This window comes from Malus sylvestris, chromosome 7, assembly GCF_916048215.2.
Source record: "Malus sylvestris chromosome 7, drMalSylv7.2, whole genome shotgun sequence".
Lineage (NCBI taxonomy): Eukaryota > Viridiplantae > Streptophyta > Magnoliopsida > Rosales > Rosaceae > Malus > Malus sylvestris.
Genome location: NC_062266.1, coordinates 31,145,443 through 31,162,793, shown reverse-complemented (window position 1 = coordinate 31,162,793; position 17,351 = coordinate 31,145,443). Strand labels below are relative to the sequence as shown.

General features: G+C 38.2%; 4 protein-coding genes across 5 annotated transcripts; all 4 read left to right on the top strand.

Annotated features, from left to right (window-relative positions):
- Window positions 1-2,497: 2,497 nt before the first annotated feature.
- On the top strand, window positions 2,498-4,428 carry LOC126630633 (hexose carrier protein HEX6-like). Its single transcript, XM_050300788.1, has 2 exons — window positions 2,498-3,198; window positions 3,305-4,428. The coding sequence occupies exons 1-2, from the start codon at window positions 2,746-2,748 to the stop codon at window positions 4,376-4,378; spliced, it is 1,527 nt and encodes a 508-aa protein (XP_050156745.1). The 5' UTR covers window positions 2,498-2,745; the 3' UTR covers window positions 4,379-4,428.
- Window positions 4,429-5,743: 1,315 nt separating this feature from the next.
- On the top strand, window positions 5,744-9,836 carry LOC126630640 (uncharacterized Rho GTPase-activating protein At5g61530-like). The gene is made up of 10 exons (XM_050300792.1): window positions 5,744-5,893; window positions 6,552-6,665; window positions 6,756-7,018; window positions 7,352-7,414; window positions 7,511-7,529; window positions 8,164-8,262; window positions 8,376-8,453; window positions 8,551-8,795; window positions 8,920-9,082; window positions 9,218-9,836. The coding sequence occupies exons 2-10, from the start codon at window positions 6,605-6,607 to the stop codon at window positions 9,355-9,357; spliced, it is 1,131 nt and encodes a 376-aa protein (XP_050156749.1). The 5' UTR covers window positions 5,744-5,893; window positions 6,552-6,604; the 3' UTR covers window positions 9,358-9,836.
- A 453-nt stretch (window positions 9,837-10,289) lies between these two features.
- Window positions 10,290-13,544, top strand: LOC126630642 (probable isoaspartyl peptidase/L-asparaginase 3). 2 transcript variants are annotated; one of them, XM_050300795.1, is made up of 7 exons: window positions 10,290-10,445; window positions 10,669-10,840; window positions 11,422-11,486; window positions 11,603-11,986; window positions 12,148-12,206; window positions 12,335-12,439; window positions 12,986-13,544. In XM_050300795.1, the coding sequence occupies exons 1-7, from the start codon at window positions 10,383-10,385 to the stop codon at window positions 13,203-13,205; spliced, it is 1,068 nt and encodes a 355-aa protein (XP_050156752.1). In that variant the 5' UTR covers window positions 10,290-10,382; the 3' UTR covers window positions 13,206-13,544. The 2 variants fall into 2 exon arrangements, with proteins under 2 accessions (XP_050156752.1, XP_050156753.1); XM_050300796.1 differs by lacking the exon at window positions 10,290-10,445 and having other exon boundaries at window positions 10,759-10,840; window positions 11,592-11,986.
- LOC126630277 (ceramide kinase-like) lies at window positions 13,312-16,530 on the top strand. The gene is made up of 7 exons (XM_050300368.1): window positions 13,312-13,368; window positions 13,797-14,069; window positions 14,350-14,508; window positions 14,640-14,813; window positions 14,942-15,098; window positions 15,515-15,594; window positions 15,783-16,530. The coding sequence occupies exons 1-5, from the start codon at window positions 13,312-13,314 to the stop codon at window positions 15,035-15,037; spliced, it is 759 nt and encodes a 252-aa protein (XP_050156325.1). The 3' UTR covers window positions 15,038-15,098; window positions 15,515-15,594; window positions 15,783-16,530.
- The last annotated feature ends 821 nt before the right edge of the window (window positions 16,531-17,351 follow it).

Here is a 17,351-nt window from a genome sequence, read left to right as displayed (position 1 = left end):
AGATTAGGGATGCGATAATTTTGTAATCATGCCCACGCCCTAGTGAATATGTTAATGCATGGAAGCTTTCCAATAATCCAACTGAGAAAGAAATCTCACCCACCGAATCTAATAATTTTGGGTGTTATGTAGATTGCTATGGAGATAGACAATCCTACTTTACATTATCTTGCCCCTGCTAAAACTTTTGGAAAAAACAGAAGGTGAACAAAATAAGAGCAGAGTGGCAGGAGATTTATTTAGTGTTTGATTTATAGGATTTCGTATTTATAATAGGAACTGTTTTTATGATAAATCACTTGGTAAATATTATTTCTACAAAACATCAATTAAAATTAAAATCATTTAGTCAGTTAAGGGTAACAATCAGATAGACAGTTCATAATGCTTTTACTGAATCCGTCTATTTGTTTTTGTATAGTTTTGATGACCAAGTGATCTTATATTTTATTTATTTTCATATAAATAATCTTTGTAGAATGATTTTTAACATTAACAATTCTGATCATCTCGAAGTTTCGTGAATTAAGCACAAAATATTTTGAGGAGGAATTCCCAAAAGCAAAGGAAGTTAGGAAAAGACTAATCAAGGTAGGTGGGGCCAATGAAGCTTTTGTTTTTGTTAAAGAAGACCCAAATTAAATATCATTAGTGTTTGAACTTTTTTATTTCTGCCCTACCTTTTGTTTTTCTTGCAATAACTTTTGAATTTTACACGAGAAAACACTTGGCTCCTTAATTTTTTTATCAGACAAATTGCTGTTTGATTTGACTCATAAACTTATGTTTTTTATGAAAATTATTATTAATACTTTAAAATTCTAATTTTGAACTCTAAACATTCTACATTTAAAAAGAAGGTAATTTTTCATGAAGTGTTATTTACAAATAAAAAGAAATGAGTCCGTTACATGCAAAGAAGCAAACGATGTCATTTTCTACGTGATTGTTTGTTGTTACTGTTTTTGCTGTTGAGAAATGCTAAGGAGACTCTCAAAAATGAGACTCTCTATATATTTTCTATCATCTCATATTTTTTGGTACAATATTTCGTAATATTGGCACAATAATTGACCTTAAACTGTAAGATGACAGAAAAACTATGGATTCCCACTTTGCATTTTGCATCTCTCTTTTCTGTTTGATTGTGGTTCCTATTCTGTTTTATATTTTCTTCTCTTTGGGCCGTTTAGGCTTGCTTATGGATTTGGACTTTATTTGGCAGTGTTTTGGTTCTGCATTTTATAGGCTTTTTAGCCCATATTGGCCCACTACTTGCTAGTTGCTATTGGGGTGTTTGGGTTTGTTTCCACAGTTTTGCACCTTGTTCATGTTAATCCACAAATTGATATCCACCTGCGCAGGAGAGACCATGACGGTCGAGCTAGCACCCAGGTTGTGGTGCTATCCTGCTGCCATGGGAGGCATTATCTTTTGGCTACGATGTCGGAATTTCAGGCGAGTCATCACAATATTCATATATTTGAGATCACCGTGTTGTACTACTAATGAACTCATCATCCCACATATAACACGTGAATTAATAACACTATGTAAACAATCATTAGACTTGAAATATTTAGCCAAATGTTGTCGACAAAATTTATTAGCTAATGCAAGTACTAATCCTGATTAATTCGTGAAGGTGGAGTGAATTCAAAGATGAAAGAAGACACCAAAACAAGCAACTACTGCAAATTTGATGGCCAACTTTTTTAGCCGGCTTTGAAGCCTCCTTCTTTGCCTCTGCACTCACCAGAGCTTGCGGCCGCAAGACTTGGATCCTCATGGCTGGTATACATTTCCTTGCCGGTTCCGCCCTGGGCGGTGCAGCTGCTAATGTCTGCATGCTAAGAATCGGTCGCATCTTGCTTGGTTATGGGGTTGGCTTTGCAAACCAGGTGGCTACCATTCTCTGCACCCTATTTTGTTTTATGGTTACATATTACGTAACACAGGTTTTAGGGTAATGTTCTTCTATTGGCATGGCACGTTATTTTGTGCATGTAAACGGCATTCTACCTAATCATAATTCTAAATTCACATGATGACAATATAACATTTTATTTGAATTTTGATTTTCGTTGTTTGTCAACTCAAACTCCTCTTCTGAAACTAGTAGTTTCTTCAACTTAACAGAGATTTTCCACATATGACCAAAATGATTGATGGTGGACAATCTCAGAAACCACTTATATCGATTTTAAATTTCAAGGATCAAAATGAAAAGTCATGCCATACCAATTTCATAGACAATTTTAACTAAAATTGTAAAAATATAAAAGGTTTTACTCCAATAATTGTGCTTATGGGACCAAATGCTTATTTTTTGAGTACATTTTTCTAACTTTTCAGCCTTATCTAAAGAAGTAGTACTCTCTTAACTTTCTTCTGAGTTCAGACAAATGCTTATGGTCCTGCCTGAATTTGTAAAATAATATGTAGTGATTGCAACCACTGCCTACATATTCCACACAAGTCCAAAACCATTTCTTGAATATCCCATAAATTATCCAATGCATATTTCAATGCTGATCTCATTCTCAGTATACCAGTCAAGTAAGACTGCTCTTGCACAAGTGGTTAGGCCACAAATTCGGTCTCCGTAAATTGTAGTAGTTTAGAATATCGCATCGTCGGAAAAGAGAGTAAAATCTGCTCTCTTTAACATCCATTCGTTTTGTACAAATTTAAACTTTGTACTCTTATCTTCCTATCTTTTTGTGAGTGAGGTTGGAAGAAGCAATGGCAGTTGGGTTAGCAATAGCAGGCGAAGCCGGCCAATACAACGGCAGGATGACGCCCTTCGTCATCCTATCTTGCATGATGGCAGCCACAGGAGGTGTTATTTTCGGCTACGACATTGGAATTTCAGGCGGCGTGACATCAATGGAGCCGTTTCTGAAAAAGTTCTTCCCTGAGGTAAACACGAAAATGAAATCGGACACCAAAATCAGCAACTACTGTAAATTCGACAGCGAATTGTTGACCTCCTTCACATCCTCACTCTACATAGCTGGTCTTGTAGCTTCCCTTTTTGCCAGTTTGGTCACGAGGGCCTATGGCCGCAAGCCTTCAATCCTTGCCGGTGGAGCTGCGTTCCTTGCCGGCTCAGCTCTAAACGGTGCAGCTATGAACATCTACATGCTCATCCTCGGCCGTGTGTTGCTTGGAGTTGGTGTTGGTTTTGGAAATCAGGTAGTACATTTTGTCCCTAACATTAATCATCTAAGCATATACCCTTTTCGATTTTTTTCATTTTCCGTGTTACTTGTTGCGTAATCTATGTGTTTGTGTTGTGCAGGCTGTTCCTTTGTACCTTTCGGAAATGGCACCACCAAAATACAGAGGAGCAATTAACAATGGCTTCCAATTTAGCGTCGGCATTGGCGCATTATCAGCTAACCTCATCAACTACGGCACTGAGAAGATCAAAGGCGGTTGGGGGTGGCGAATCTCCCTAGCCTTGGCCGCAGTCCCTGCCTCAGTGCTAACACTCGGCGCATTTTTCCTTCCGGAAACACCCAACAGCCTAATCCAGCGCAGCGCGGACCACCAAACAGCCAAGCTAATGCTGCAACGCATCAGAGGGGTCGATGATGTCCAAGTGGAACTCGATGATCTGATCAAAGCAAACAACATATCGAAAAACATGAAACACCCTTTCAAGAAAATCCTGGAGAGAAAGTATAGGCCTCAGCTTGTGATGGCAATAGTCATACCATTTTTTCAGCAAGTGACAGGGATCAATGTCATAGCCTTTTATGCCCCAATACTTTTTCGAACAATTGGGTTGGGAGAAAGCGCTTCGCTCTTGTCCTCCGTCATGACTGGCGTGGTTGGTACAATCTCAACGTTCATATCCATGCTTATCGTAGACAAATTCGGGCGAAGAGCATTGTTTTTAGCTGGGGGGATTCAAATGTTGGTGTCACAAATTATGGTGGGAGGTGTAATGGCAGCTCAGCTTGGTGATCACGGCGGAGTGAGCAAAGGGTATGCCTATTTGGTGCTGGTTTTGATATGCATTTACGTAGCAGGATTCGGTTGGTCGTGGGGGCCTCTCGGATGGTTGGTTCCGAGTGAGATTTTCCCACTTGAAATTCGATCGGCGGGACAAAGTATCAATGTGGTGGTGAACTTTTTGTTCACTTTCATTGTTGCTCAAACTTTTCTAGCCATGCTCTGCCACTTCAAGGCCGGGATTTTCTTCTTTTTCGGGGGTTGGGGGGTGGTGATGACGGTGTTTGTGTACTTGTTTTTGCCGGAGACGAAGAATGTGCCGATTGAGAAGATGGAGATAGTGTGGCAGGAGCATTGGTTTTGGAGGAGGATTGTGGGGGATTTTAGCAAGGACACCAAGATGGAAGCTCCTTGATGTTCTTATAAATTTATAATGATAAATGAATATTTTTTTCTAATACATAAGTAAGTTTTTTATTTTTTTTAAGTTTTAAAAAACTAAAGTTTGTTGCTTAAGTCGGCCAATTTAGTGATCCGACCCAACACGACAAAAATCTTAATAGGTTAGGGCCGCATATTGAATTGAGCTTAATGCTTTATCAAGTGGGTCAATTAAAACACAATTCGTTTATTAAGTGGATTGGCCTAAACACGGCCCAAGTCCACGTAAATCGACTTAAAATTAGTTAGGTCGATCCTTTTGACACCTGTAGTAATACGTAATAATTTCTCGATGCTTTAGTAAACACAATAAGAGTTTGTTTGGAAGTATTTTAAAATAATTAAAAACGCTTTAGAGAAAATATTATTAGGTTTCAAAACATTTCAAGTGTTTCTTGTTAAATGCACAAGTTATGTGCTTCTTGTAGTAAGTACTTTAAAAACTTCATCAAAAATGTTCTCGGTCAGTTTAAAAGTACTTTCAAATGACGTAGATGATTTCATTAAAAATGTTCTCGGTCAGTTTAAGAGTACTTTCAGACGACATAAATGACGTAGTAGAATTTGTTACGTGTGTCACACCTACATCCAAATATAAAATAATCAATTATTTTTCTGTTGTTAGAATATTCAATTATGACTTTGATAAATATGCAATTGGCAGACCATATAATAACAGAAAAGATAACAACGTGGGAGTGGGGCCCCCTAACATAGGCATGCCACAGACATTTTGATTTAAAAGTTGAAAATTAAGGATTATGGTGGGGCCACTGAGGAGGTTAATGTAAATCTCAGTCTTAACTTTGAACTTTAAGCCAAAACAAAGTGCCAATCTCAGTCTGCGCACGCAACGGTTATATCAGTTGAAAGAGATTTCTCAGTGTAACTGGTATACGAGGTAGTACACCACATGTTATTATATAAATGGTAGGATATGTGTGTTGAAACGTTAATTAAAAAATAAAATTTTCCACCATTTATATAAAAACAAATAGTGTACCATCAGTGTTCCCGTCACAATAAAAAATTTCTCTAGTTGAATGAGAGATTTTTCAATGTAACCATCACACGAGATGATACACCACGTGTCCCTATATAAGTAGTGGGTTCTGTGTGTTAAAAGGTTAATAACTTAAAAATTAAAATTTTACACCACTACATAAAACACGTGGTGTACTATCCGTGTTTTCGACATAATAAAAAAATTTCTCAGTTGAAATACCTAGTCCGCGTATTCATAAATTAGCGCCTACGTGGCGTCATATCAATCGCCCGTCAACCCTACTGGGCCCCACCGATGGCAGACGGGTGTCGCATTTTGGATTCCCAAATTGGACGACTTTCTCTCTCCTACGTTTCTCTCCTCTCTCTCTCTCTCTCTCTCTCACTTCTCTGTAAAAAGAAGGGATTTTTCTATTTTTCAATTTTGTTTTTCGCGTTTCAGCTTCTTCGCTTCCAGCTTCCGTGATCAGCAAGCCCCAAAGAGGTAATATCTTCTTGAATTTCACTAATTAAAATTAGGGTTTTTGGGTTTTTTTTTTTTAAATTATTCGAAGCTAATTTTCATTCAACTGTTGCTGTATTAGTACTATTTTTCTTTTCAATTTGTAATTCAAAATTTGATCAAGTTGCGATTGATATTGATTTGGCCAACTGGGTTTTGAGAATTGGATAAAATTTGATGAAAAAGTAATAATCTTTAGACAGATTACAACAACAAAGCCTTATTCTACTAAGTGGGGTCGACTGTATGAATCGTAGAACGCTCCTTGGTTTAGACAGATTACAACGATAGATAACTGATTATTGGAGCTGATTGGCTTAGTTGAGATTATAATTTTTTAATCCTAAGTTGAAATTGTTTTGTATTTGAGAATGATGGGGGGAGGGGATTTGACCTTCTTTCATTTTCTCACCAACCAAACAGTGGACATAGAAAAATTTATTGTTTAAGTTGATTTATTGGATTGGAGAAGGGAAACTTTGATGATTTATTGTTTAAGTTGAATTTCGAATTTGTGTTGGTAAATGAATTCAAGAGGCTGCTACCTGTGAAATAAAAGCCGGTTTCTTTCTTATATGTATACCTTAGTTTTTCTTAACGAAAGAGCAAAGCCGTAGTGATCTTGTTCCCTTCAAAACAGGCTAAACTGGTCTTTGCCTTTATAATTTGACTCTGGTCTCCGCAACTGCTACAATGCCTTCCGACATCTCACCCCGGTGGAAAGAAAAGACCACCGAGTTCTTTTCTTCCTCAGGTACCTTTTGACTGCACCGTTTTTTCTTGTTTAATCCTTTTATGAGAAAAACATTTGTGTTTGACTCTAGCCAACTGTGTTTTAATGCAGGGGTGAAGATTAAAGAAGCTGGACATTCGGCTGGAACATTTGTTGAAGAGGTCACTAAAGATGCAAAAGTGAATGTTGCTGATGTGGCAGAACGAGTTGGGTCAATGTTCAAAAGTCGATGGGCGCTTCTTCAGCAACCAGCTACAAGACATGCTGTTCAGGAACGTCTTATAGTTGCTGCTGCGACAACTGGTACATTTTTTAGGAAGGGTTTATCAGAGACAAAGGAAAAGGTTTCTGTTGGGAAGATAAAAGTTGAAGAGGTAGACTTTCTAGAACTGTGTCTGGGATATATTAGTAGTCACTTTCTTCAAATACTTCATTTTATCACTGCTAAGGGTGTTTTGTAAACACGCCTAGTGATGCAGCCCAAGTACGGAAACTAAATACAAGAGTCTAAAAGGATGAAAATAAAAGTAAAATCTTGCTGGAAATACACAAGTGGAACTTGAAAATAACTTAAGAGTGAAAATGTTATGCATTTTTCTGTTTCTTTAACCCTAATGGTGAATGCCATTGACAATCTAAGCGTGTGAGCATGACTTTTAAGTTGGGACTGTAACCGACACATTTGAGATGGTGTGTTTTTCTTTCAGGTGGCAAAGAAGACTGCCCAAAAGAGCAAAACTATTTTGAGTGACATTGAAAGATGGCAGAAGGTATCTATAAAACAGTTGTTACCTTTCTTTTCTTCTTTGTTATACATATTTTTAAAAGTCTTATCTTGTTTTTTTTTTTTTTTTTGCAATTTTCAGGGTGTTGCAAGCACTGATGGTAATTTTCTTGAATCCCAACATTATTAATTGTAATATATTCGGAAAAAAAAATTTCTTTGAGATTTACAGTGTTAAACTTGATGGAACTGAGATACTGTACTACAGTTGCTTTCAAGGGCTTTAGTGGGGATTGTTGATTTTGTGGCTTGTTTGGCTGTCCGGCTACTTCTTCTTCAATGACCTATGTCTGGTTTTTCTCTGGAATCAACAAACAAGGAAATATACAATATTAATTGTAGGATGTGAGATAGTGGGAAGCAGTTAATACTGGTAGTCGATATTTCAAAAAAAAAAAAAAAAGCTCATGGTCGAAGTTGGGATTGAGGAAACCTTGGAAGCTTTGTTTCTTTGACTTCTGATTATATTACACATGATCTTCTGTCACACGGGGTTCCCCCTAAAATTTATTTGTATTTGTAGCTGTAAGGTGAAATATGTAGTGGAGAATATATAGAAAAGGACTCAGGTTTTTATTAGTTGGCATTCTTTGTAAAATGGTGAAATTCTGAATCATCTACATCTCCCTAATTTGGTGGTTTGTGTGTCAAGATTAAACTGTATCAGGATGGTGGTTGCTTTTAATCTTGGGTTAAATGGTGAACTGTGATAGTTACTTAAATTTTTAATTTCAGTTTTTGGAGTTCCGATTGAAGTTACCGTGCAACGGCAACAATCTAGTAGGCCCATTCCTCAAATTTTGGTCAGATGTGCAGATTATCTCATATCATCAGGTACTCTATAGTCTATACTTCTCTAATTTGTACACTTCTGGTGCATGTATGATAACTTACACATATAGTACTTTGATACGATTAACTTGTTCGTGATTGTTTTTGACTTCTAGGACTAAATACACCATATCTGTTTAAAGGCGAGGGAGATAAAAAAGTCATTCAACAACTGGTTTCACTGTACAACCAAGGTATCTGAAGTGTGTATGTTTTCTTTTTATTTATTTCTTTGAAACATAGTTTTCTTAGTTCTATTTGAACGACACTAATCTGGTGTTGTAATATCAGATTCAAATGCATCATTACCAGAGGGTGTAAGTCCAATTGACGTAGCGGCTTTAGTCAAATGTTACCTAGCTACCCTTCCTGAGCCACTGACCACATTTGAGCTTTATAATGAGATCATAGGTGCTCGTTCCAGCATACGTGAGATGAGAAACATGCTCAGGAGGCTTCCTACAGTCAACTACACAACCCTAGAATTTGTTACTGCATTACTGCTCCGCATTAGCCAGAAGTCAGTTCTTAACAAGGTAGGAAGCATCCCCTTCTCTCTCTCTCTCTCTCTCTCTCTCTCTCTCTCTGTTGTATGCATGGTGGGTTGTTCATAGCCGAATCTTCGATAATCTTGTTTAAATAGTTGTTAACTGTACACAGATGAACATCCAAAGTCTTGCAATGGAGATGGCCCCTGTTATAATTTGGCAGAAGGGTAGGACACCAGACCTATACAGGAAATATTGGAATCAACCGTCAAAAGGTCCTTCCAGGAAGAACTTGGATCCAGAGCCTACTTATTCTGCGTGGGACATGCTTTCTGGTGAGGGGTTCTCCGTTACCAACCTATTTCTATTTTATAGAAATTATACGAACTAAACAGGTGTTATATTGTTGGTTTTTCGAAAGAAGTTATTCATTTTTTTTCCGTGTTACTTTTCTTTTATTGTGGATTCAGATGAAGGCGATGCTGTAGATGATTCAATCCCCTTGGATGATGGTGTGCCCATGGACCTCGGCGCTATTGAGGTCGTCCAGTGCCTCATGGAACATCACAATGCAATTTTCACAGATGCTAATGAAACAATCTGGAGATGATACGAATTCCTTGGGCAGTCCAACTCCAACTGACGATGTTTCGAGACTGAAACCAGATCTGGCTGAGACGATGATTACAAGTACAAGAAGTTATGACCCTTGCCAGTCCTAAGAAGGTTCAAACTTTTTTCCGAGTTGGAGCATGGTAGACCATGGACTTGCAAGGGGAGATGAAGCTACTGTCTCATTACATACACTTGCTACTATGAGTGCTTGGTTTGCAGCAGTGAAAAAGCTTGGATTTAATACCGAATTGGACCGTTATGATTGGTTTTGGCATTGTTTTCTTAGTTTGGTTTGAGTTACTGCTTCACCATGATTGTGTAAATTTCTTAATAAGATCAGTTAGCACTGAGTTTATGGTGGACTCAGGTTGCAGTACAGACTAGGTCTATGTTGGATTAGCATATTGTATAAAGAAGCGATTTTCATGATGTTCAACAATTAAATAGAATATTTATTAAAGAAGTTCAAATCTTCGTTTCTAGTGTATCAAACAATCAGTTATGTCCTAGAATTCATACCAAATAACAGTTGCACAAGACTCCCAGGAATTCAAAACTCCGACGAGCTTGTAAGAGTTTCGAGATAATCAATCATCTCGGGTGGGAAATCATCGAAGAAAATGTCAGGAGTCCCGTCAGTGTGCACATGGCCGTCACGTCACAGTTAATGAGAGACTTAACAGTTTGACTAACGAAAAAAACTTGATGTACTAAATGTTGAAAACCACGAAACATAAGGGTGGTAAACAGTCTTTTACCCAAAAATAAAATTTCTCACCACTTCTATAAAACACATGGTGTACCATTCGTATTCCTGTCACAATGAAAAATTTATCCTGCACAAGTACGTGAACACTCTTAAAAGGACAACTATGCCCTATATATTAATTGATTTGACAAAGTTAGCCATTGGTTAGGCCACCAGAGTGACCAAATGTGTACTTGAACTAAAACACCTGTTAGTCAAACTCGTGCCCAGCAGCTCCAAAGATACCAGAGCAGCAATCATTGCCCCTTTCCATGGCTGCCAACCGTCTGAGCTCTCTACCAATTTTGATCATTACAGTTTTACTGCTTTCCTTGGTACTTTAGCATACACGAGATCATAAATTTTAGTTATATTTTCACTCTTTAATCTCCTCCAATTGGTTCCTGAAATTTGTATCTTTTTCATGTAATTCAAATTTCCCCTGCATTTTCTGAGGAATCAAACAGTTGGGTACACTAGTTCTTTCATTACATTTACATGCATGATTGGGTGGTATTATTTTGATTAAAGATCGTATTTTTATTGATGGGTTATCAGGTCATAGGCCACGAAGCTTCGGATTCAGGGCAGTACCCTGTGGTGGTGAGCACATGGCCCTTCGTAGAGGCTGTCAGAGCAGCATGGATAGCTGTGGATAATGGGTTCTCCGCCGTGGATGCCGTCGTTGAGGGTTGCTCGGCTTGCGAGGAGCTCAGATGTGATGGTACAGGTAGTTTTTGGATTCTTGGATTTAGTTGATTTTATCTTCATGTAAGAAAAAATGTTATTAGGAATTGATGTTTGCGTTATCTGTATGAATTTTGGGTAGTCAGTGCCTGTATGCATTGGAATCACACATTGGGGAGGGAGGAAGACAATTTTTTGAGTCGAAATTCCGCGGTATAGAAGATTAAGATGGCAAATAAATTGTTGCTTCTCGGCCCGAAATTCATGTTATGAACTAATTAATGAATCAGCAACCATGGTTTAATTGTTAGGATCTTAGTTCTTGGGTGTGCTTGGAAAACCAGTAGAAATAGCTTCTTACCGGTGGCAGTCGTATTATGTAGCATACGTCAATATCACTTCTTCTGAGAATGGAAACCTCAAACATGTTAGAATGTATGTATGAATTGAGTTTTCAAATGATGTAATCATAACCGAAAGTAAGTTTTGCTTTCTTTGTATGCTAAAACTTTCTCCTGAATTATGTAATTAATTTTATGATTTCTCATTTGGAATGTTGATTAGAATGTTGATGGGCTTGATAGCTACTATAAGAAAGTATAATATATGATGTTGTTGGGACAGTTGGCCCTGGTGGGAGTCCAGATGAGAACGGAGAAACTACAATCGATGCTCTGGTCATGGATGGGGTGAGTAGTATTCACGCACTCTGTCTGTCTCAATTGTTGCTCTTGCTATTGCAGCATTTTGTATTGCTTGCTTTGATAATGAGTATCTATTATTTGTTTGCTAAGGACACGTGTAGGTGACAATGGAGGTTGGAGCTGTTGCTGCCATGAGGTATGTAAAGGATGGAATCAAAGCTGCCAGGTTAGTGATGCAGTATACCGAACACACTATGCTTGTCGGAGAGCAAGCCTCAGCCTTTGCAATTTCAATGGGTCTTCCAGGACCAACAAACCTTAATTCATCAGAATCCATTGAGAAGTGGACCAAATGGAAAGAAAACGACTGCCAGCCTAATTTTTGGAAAGATGTTGTACCTGCTAATAGTTGTGGCCCTTATCATGCAAAGGACTCTCCAGGCCTTTCTCATGGGCTGTGTTCCAAAACCACTAATATTAACCCAAGATCATCTCCCATTGGTCGTCACAACCACGACACCATATCAATGGCAGTTTTTGATAAAGTAGGTTGACATTCTTAGTAAAGTTTCTTTGAATACTTTGATTTCACGGATTTACCTACATTTTCTTGTCTAGATGGGGAAAATTGATGTTGGTTAACATTCTTAGTAAAGTTTCTGTGAACACTTTGATTTCACCGATTTACCTACGGTTTCTTGTCTAGATGGGGAAAATTGCTGTTGGTACCTCAACAAATGGAGCCACATTTAAGATCCCAGGGAGGTAAGTTATAGTCTTTTTGGTATAGCTCATAGAGAATTTAGAGAATATAGGGTTAGCTTAATCAAATAATGATGAAATGGCAAATTTATCTCCCCAGTCCACTAAAGACATTGCTTTCGTAACTGCAGGGTGGGTGATGGGCCAATTGCTGGATCTTCTGCATATGCTGATGATGAAGTTGGTGCTTGTGGTGCAACCGGAGATGGTGACGTCATGATGCGTTTCCTCCCATGGTAATTGAAAAGACATCTCTTACTCAGTCATTGGTCATCTTTGGTCCTGGTCCTATTTAGGTTCTTTTGTTTTGGAGCAAATAATAAAATTGCTGAAGGATGTCAGTTTCAGTCAACAATTACAAGTTTTAGTTTTTGAAATTAGGTTTTGCTCCAATGAAACCATAACTATTATGCTCGACGTCTTTCCTCGTGGGGGGTGATGAAGTTATGAATTGACTTGCATATTCTTAAAGCCTTAATAATTAAGCAAACCATGCCTGTTGGAGGCTTGTTATAAACTGTTACCGTGGCTTGAGTTTTGAACATAATACACCAGTACGATGCATCGTATTTGCAGCTCCAGTTTATTTGGATGTGAAAACTACTTTAATGGATCTTTGTAGGTAGAACCACGCGATATAAAGAACGCGTTGTGTATATGTTGAGCAGGCTTTGTTTTCTGTTTCTGCCTTGTGTATTTAGTCCCCAATTTGCTCCCGTACTGAATCTGTTCAACTTCTGTTTAATGTCTCTAACAATCTAGTTTAAATGATTGAATTACAGTTATCAAGTTGTGGAGAGTATGAGATTAGGGATGGAACCTAAACTCGCTGCCAAGGATGCGATATCACGAATCGCGAGAAAATTCCCTGGTTTTGTGGGAGCTGTTTTTGCCATTAATAAGAAGGGCGTGCATGCTGGTGCTTGCCACGGATGGACATTTCAGTACTCAGTGAGAAGCCCGGAGATGGACGATGTGAAGGTTTACACCGTGCTGCCGTGACAAGGCTCCGCTTGTCAACAACAGTCCTCTTATACTGTCTACGAAATCTGTTACATTAGAGCATGAAAACAACATATTGCATTATGACTTTTGGCCCGTATTGCACATGGCAGGTGCTGGTTCGATTCCTGGCGTTGGTGAATTTACACAAATGCCAGAGAAGGTTGAGATACCTATGCGAGCATCCCCGCCATCATTTATGTTCTCTAAATAAAGGAGTTCCACTTTTGAGAAAAAGAAAAAATTCGACAATTTAATTTGTAAATTTGTATTACAAGATGGTATTGTGGACCAATTTAATATAGGAGAAGAGAACTTCGACCTCGAATATAAAGATAAGCACAATGCACCGATCAACAAACTTAAACCACATTAAATTTTTCTTATCAAATTATCATTTAATAGTAAATTGTAAATATTATTTTACCAGATTTTATTGGTTTGATTTGGCTTCATAGTTCATACCATTAATGAAAATGGTAAAAGCGTAAAAAAAAAAAAAAAAAAAAAACTACAGAAAAGCTATACCGGATCTCTGACTGAAACGACCCGTTTTCCTGTCGTTTTGTTTTCTTTTTGGTTCAATAAAAGCGCCAAATTCCACCTCCCGCAACGAAACCGACCAGCGGTTTTTTGAAATTCCACCTGAAAGTTCTTCCCTTTTCTCGGCCTTCAACCTCAATATCCATTCGTGCAATTCAAACCTCGTTGAATGGAACGAGATGTATCCCGCACGCACGGTTAGACAGCGGAGCCGTGGCGTCGGCTTTGAGCTGCAGCCTCACCTTGGACCGCGCGGGAGAAGTCCTCCTCTCCTTCAACTCAGATGGTTTGTCTTGGAAATCGCTCGAGCCATTCGATAACGTAATTTAAGTTCTCTCCTGTTCGCTCCCTTTTGTTTTTGTCTTTAAATTGATATTTGACAGTAAAGTTACTGTTTTTATCAACTCTAGATTCGCATTTGTTTCTTAATTGTGTCACAATTTGTGATAATTTTGATTTGTTGTATGGATTCTGGGATTTCTTCTGCTTGTTAGGCTTTAATGGCAACTGGATTCTTCTAAATTTCTAATGTTAAACGATGAGTTGATGGTACCGTTTAATCACGAAAATTTAAAATTTCTAGTAATGTCTTATAAAACAGGATGTCTCAACTTGTTTGGGCATCACATTTACTTCAAAGGTTGCAACTGAGATCCAATTTTCCGATGTGTATTCCGTTGAGTTGATCAGCCACGGTTTGATACATGGACCAAAGGTTTCAAATGCTAGAAAATGCCTTTCGGGTCGTCATGAATACGAGGTTTGTTCAATTCCCATTCTTGGTTTTTTTTGTTTCACTCCCTCCCAGACCCTGCGTAAAGCGGGAGCCTTGTGCACTGGGTACGACCTTTACTCCCTCATATGGTATTGATTTTGTTTGTGTTTACATAGGTTCAGGTTTACCGCTTTACAGTGCACGGTTTCCAGCAGTCAAAGGCTCTGCCTTCTCTTTTGGTCCTGGCTGCATATACATTTGGTCATAAGGATCTCCAAACATGTCAGATGTGGGTTGAACAGATTAATGCTTCTGTGGCCCTAGAACAAGGGCGACCAAAGAATCTATTGGTAAGTTTTGTAGTTTGCCAAAGAATCTATTGTTCATTTACTCTTGTAATGGGAATCAAGATCACAAGCAAACATATTGAATGTGTTAAGTGATCCTTCTTAAATTTTGTTTTCAATTCCCACATCAGGTCATTGTGATCCAAAGGTCAGGGCATGCATATGATATGATGGCATCTGTAGGTAACAAAGAGCTTGCTTCATATGACGGAGTTGTAGTCGTTTAAGTTATAACTTTCTTAGACTTATTTTAATCTTTGTGACACAATAAGCTTTAAAGGAGCATCTGTCCTGGCATACTTCTTCAGTTGATGCTATATTTTTTTCCTTTTTGTGACACAATGGATTTCTTTCTTCAAGGCATAAAGCTCCATGCCCGCCAACTCCTCCAGGTTTTCTTCCTTCTGATACATGTCATGACAGTTTCTGTGTTCACTATTTTTTAATTTTCCTTTTCTATAACATCTACCTTTCACATTGTCCTTGGGAAAAGGGTTTCCCTTGATGTAGCCCAAGGTGTAAGGTGGAAAACCATACCTACATCAAAGGTTGAACCTTCTGTGCGCTATGCGGCGTCTATCTTTTGCCGGTAGTTTCTCATTCTCATTACAATTACTCAATGATATGGGTGATGCTCTGGAAAATCAGATATTTGATTCTCATTTTAAGTTGTCTAAAAAATCCAGATGGTCTATATTTTGTAGGTACGGATTTTATGGACATGTCATTACTGAGAGTGAAAAATACCGTTGGATGCAGGAAGAAGGGTATTTTTAAAGCACTGGTAATTTGCTAGTTGGAATTCATATTTGCTATGCGAGTCCCAGAACCACGAATTTTGGGTCTTAAATCATTCGCATGGTCGCTCTGTGTATTTGTTTTCCGATATACTTTCACCGTGTAGATTATCTTCATTAGCTTTCTGCGAATTGTGACTAACAAGAAATTATCTTGTATATGTGTATCATTCAGGTCCTATGAGGCAGAAGTAGTGTATATACAAGTCAAACCAAATAAATCCTAACAAGCAATATGCTGTGTTAACTGCAAGGTCTGTGGCACCACCCCTTGCTCATATCCAGGAGAAACAAAATGGTCCATGTCAAAGAGAAAATTTCTTAGCATTGGTGCCGCAGTAATGTCCAATACAGAATTAATTTAGGGTTTCAAATTGTTGGGATGGGCATATTCGACGCTGCATTAATCATTTGACGGCCAAATGATTTTTATGATACATTCCAAGCAGACCTTGGCATCAATTATCGCGCATATGTCGACACTTTTTCGCTGCTTTATCCATGAAGATCATATTAAAAGTTTCTTATGCATGATTAATTTGCAGGCATCTTACCCAGCTTGCACACAAGGGCGGAAACCCCTTTGATTTCAAGTTCGTTGAACATCACAAGGTACATATGCTTATTCGTCATGTTTTCATCGCTCGTGCTGTCAAATTAATCTCTACTGTCACGTCTTCCGGCAACGAGAGTATGGAATTTGGACGGCGAACTCTTCCAAGCACACAAGTTATCAGCACAAGTATTTCGAGGCCTTGTTAGCTTGTTTGCCTCCGGTCCTGAAATTTGATACACTATGCCCTTGATGTACCATAATTATTTATAGGGTAAATAACCAAAATGGTCCATGAGATTTATATAACTAATCACATTGTTCCTTAACATTTCAAATCAATCAAAGTGGTCCTTGAGATTGTCCACCATCCATCATTTTGGTATTTCCGTTAAAAACTTCGTTAAGTGTCCCGGAGCTCTTGGCCGGAAGTTTGAGCAATTTTCAAAGCTTCGTAACTCAATCGTTTTTTAACCAAATTCGACCCATAATATATCAAAATGAAGATAGGAAAGTGTAGAATAAGATTATACCATTTAGAAGCCCAATGGTTTCCGGATATGGTGGGAAAATAGCCTCAAAGTTGACTGATCCGAGAGAAAACTGAAAACTCGCCGAAAACTGGATAAATTTTAAACGTTCATAACTTCTTCAATACTCAACGAAATCAAGTGAGTCAAAAATGAAAATCATACATATCGACGAGACAAAGAGAATGGTACCTTTTTTACGGCTAAATCACCATTTTTTGGCCGGAAAACAGCTCGAAAGTGGCTGTCCACGGCCACTTTCGAGCAGTTTTCCGGCCAAACCATTGAGATTTAGCCATCTAAAAAGGGACCATTCTCTTTATCTCGTTGAGAAGTATGATTTTCGTTTTTGAATCACTTGATTTCGTTAAGTATTGAAGAAGTTATGAATGTTTAAAGTTTACCCAGTTTCCGGCTAGTTTTCCAGTTTTCCCTCGGACCAGTCAACTTTGAGGTTATTTTCCGGCCATCTCCGGCAACCATTGGGCTTCCAAATAGGTATAAGCTTATTCTACACTTTCCTATCTTCATTTTGATATATTTTGGGTCGAATTTGGTTAAGAAACGATTGAGTTACGAAGCTTTGAAAATTGTCCAAACTTTCAGCCAAGAGTTCCGGGACACTTAACGGAGTTTTTAACGGAAGAACCAAAATGATGGA

Coding starts and splice junctions, on each gene's coding strand:
- LOC126630633 (XM_050300788.1), top strand. CDS start 2,746: ATGGCAGTTGGGTTAGCAATAGCAGGCGAAGCCGGCCAATACAACGGC. Junction 3,199..3,304: donor GTGTTGGTTTTGGAAATCAG/GTAGTACATTTT, acceptor TGTGTTGTGCAG/GCTGTTCCTTTGTACCTTTC.
- LOC126630640 (XM_050300792.1), top strand. CDS start 6,605: ATGCCTTCCGACATCTCACCCCGGTGGAAAGAAAAGACCACCGAGTTC. Junction 7,019..7,351: donor GGAAGATAAAAGTTGAAGAG/GTAGACTTTCTA, acceptor TTTTTCTTTCAG/GTGGCAAAGAAGACTGCCCA. Junction 9,083..9,217: donor TGCGTGGGACATGCTTTCTG/GTGAGGGGTTCT, acceptor TTGTGGATTCAG/ATGAAGGCGATGCTGTAGAT.
- LOC126630642 (XM_050300795.1), top strand. CDS start 10,383: ATGGCTGCCAACCGTCTGAGCTCTCTACCAATTTTGATCATTACAGTT. Junction 10,446..10,668: donor CAGTTTTACTGCTTTCCTTG/GTACTTTAGCAT, acceptor ATGGGTTATCAG/GTCATAGGCCACGAAGCTTC. Junction 12,207..12,334: donor ACATTTAAGATCCCAGGGAG/GTAAGTTATAGT, acceptor TCGTAACTGCAG/GGTGGGTGATGGGCCAATTG.
- LOC126630277 (XM_050300368.1), top strand. CDS start 13,312: ATGGCAGGTGCTGGTTCGATTCCTGGCGTTGGTGAATTTACACAAATG. Junction 13,369..13,796: donor TTACACAAATGCCAGAGAAG/GTTGAGATACCT, acceptor GTTCAATAAAAG/CGCCAAATTCCACCTCCCGC. Junction 14,509..14,639: donor CGGGTCGTCATGAATACGAG/GTTTGTTCAATT, acceptor GTGTTTACATAG/GTTCAGGTTTACCGCTTTAC.